This window comes from Eurypyga helias, unplaced genomic scaffold (genome assembly GCF_000690775.1).
Source record: "Eurypyga helias isolate BGI_N326 unplaced genomic scaffold, ASM69077v1 scaffold21435, whole genome shotgun sequence".
NCBI lineage: Eukaryota > Metazoa > Chordata > Aves > Eurypygiformes > Eurypygidae > Eurypyga > Eurypyga helias.
The window spans coordinates 389-1,427 of record NW_010249771.1 but is presented as its reverse complement, the minus strand read 5'-3'; the positions used below and the strand labels follow the sequence as shown (position 1 = coordinate 1,427).

Here is a 1,039-nt window from a genome sequence, read left to right as displayed (position 1 = left end):
ATCCGACGCTGCGCCCTGTGCATCCTGAATCCGACACTGCACCCTGCGCATCCCGTATCCCACGCTGCACCCTGGGCATCCTGTATCCCACACTGCACATCCTGCGCGTCCTGTATCCCACGCTGCACCTCCCTCCGCTTCTGTCACCACACAAAAATGGGCGACTCTTGTGCTGCCCCTTGGCAGGGAGACCCGCGCCGCAGGGGCAGCGAGCTGGGGTGCGGCAGGGAGGGATGGGAGCAGTGTTTTTCTGCCTGCTCCGCACTGACACTCCTCTCCTTTTCCAGGGTGGGCTGATCAACTTTGAGAAGCGACGGAAGGTGAGGACTTTGCCCTGGCAGCAGCGCAGCAGAGTGGAAGGAGGAGGCTGACTTGGTGCAAGCCCGAGCTGTGCCAGTCAATTTGGGGTTGATCCCTCTCCATTTTTGCTGTCACGTTCTTTGTTTTCGGGGAGGGGAATTCTGGTCCTTCATATCTGCCTCTGTGCGGGGCTGGGCTGGTTGTGGAGGAGGCCAGGGCTGGCAAACAGGTCTGGTCTGACGGCCTCTATTTGCTGCAGGAGTTTGAAGTCATCGCCCAGATCAAGCTGCTTCAGTCGGCCTGCAACAACTACAGCTTCACGCGGGAGGACCAGTTCGTGGATTGGTTCCACAGCTTGGAGCGGCTCAGCGAGGCCGAGAGGTGAGTGTGAGCGGGATCCAGGGCCGTGCTGCTGCCGGTGCATCAGGGGGTCCCACCCCATCTCCTGAGCAGCAGCAGCCCCTGCTTCCCTCCCTGCTCTGCCTCCCTCACCCTGCTGGCACGGTGCTCGCCGCGGCCACGGCAGCACCAACAGCTCAAACCCTCCGCTCTCCCCTCCCAGCTACGGGCTGTCGTGCGAGATTGAGCCGCTGTCGGAGTCGGCCAGTAACACGCTGAAGGCGAAGAAAAACACTGGCATCATCAAGCGATGGAGCGAGTGAGTCTGCGGGTCCCTCGTGGGGTGTCTCTGGCTGCGCGGTGCAGGGCACTGGGCTGGGGTGGCTGCTGTCCTGATGGC

The 1,039-nt window shown here is 62.3% G+C and overlaps 1 protein-coding gene across 1 annotated transcript in view; it reads left to right on the top strand.

Moving 5' to 3' along the window:
- The window catches only part of RALGDS (ral guanine nucleotide dissociation stimulator), a gene marked incomplete at both ends in the record, with an annotated part of 6,130 nt that overhangs the window by 4,863 nt on the left and 228 nt on the right, over positions 1 to 1,039 (top strand). The window contains 3 exon segments of the mRNA XM_010151490.1: positions 288 to 320; positions 560 to 681; positions 863 to 982. Of these exon segments, the coding sequence (XP_010149792.1) occupies positions 288 to 320; positions 560 to 681; positions 863 to 982 (275 nt within the window).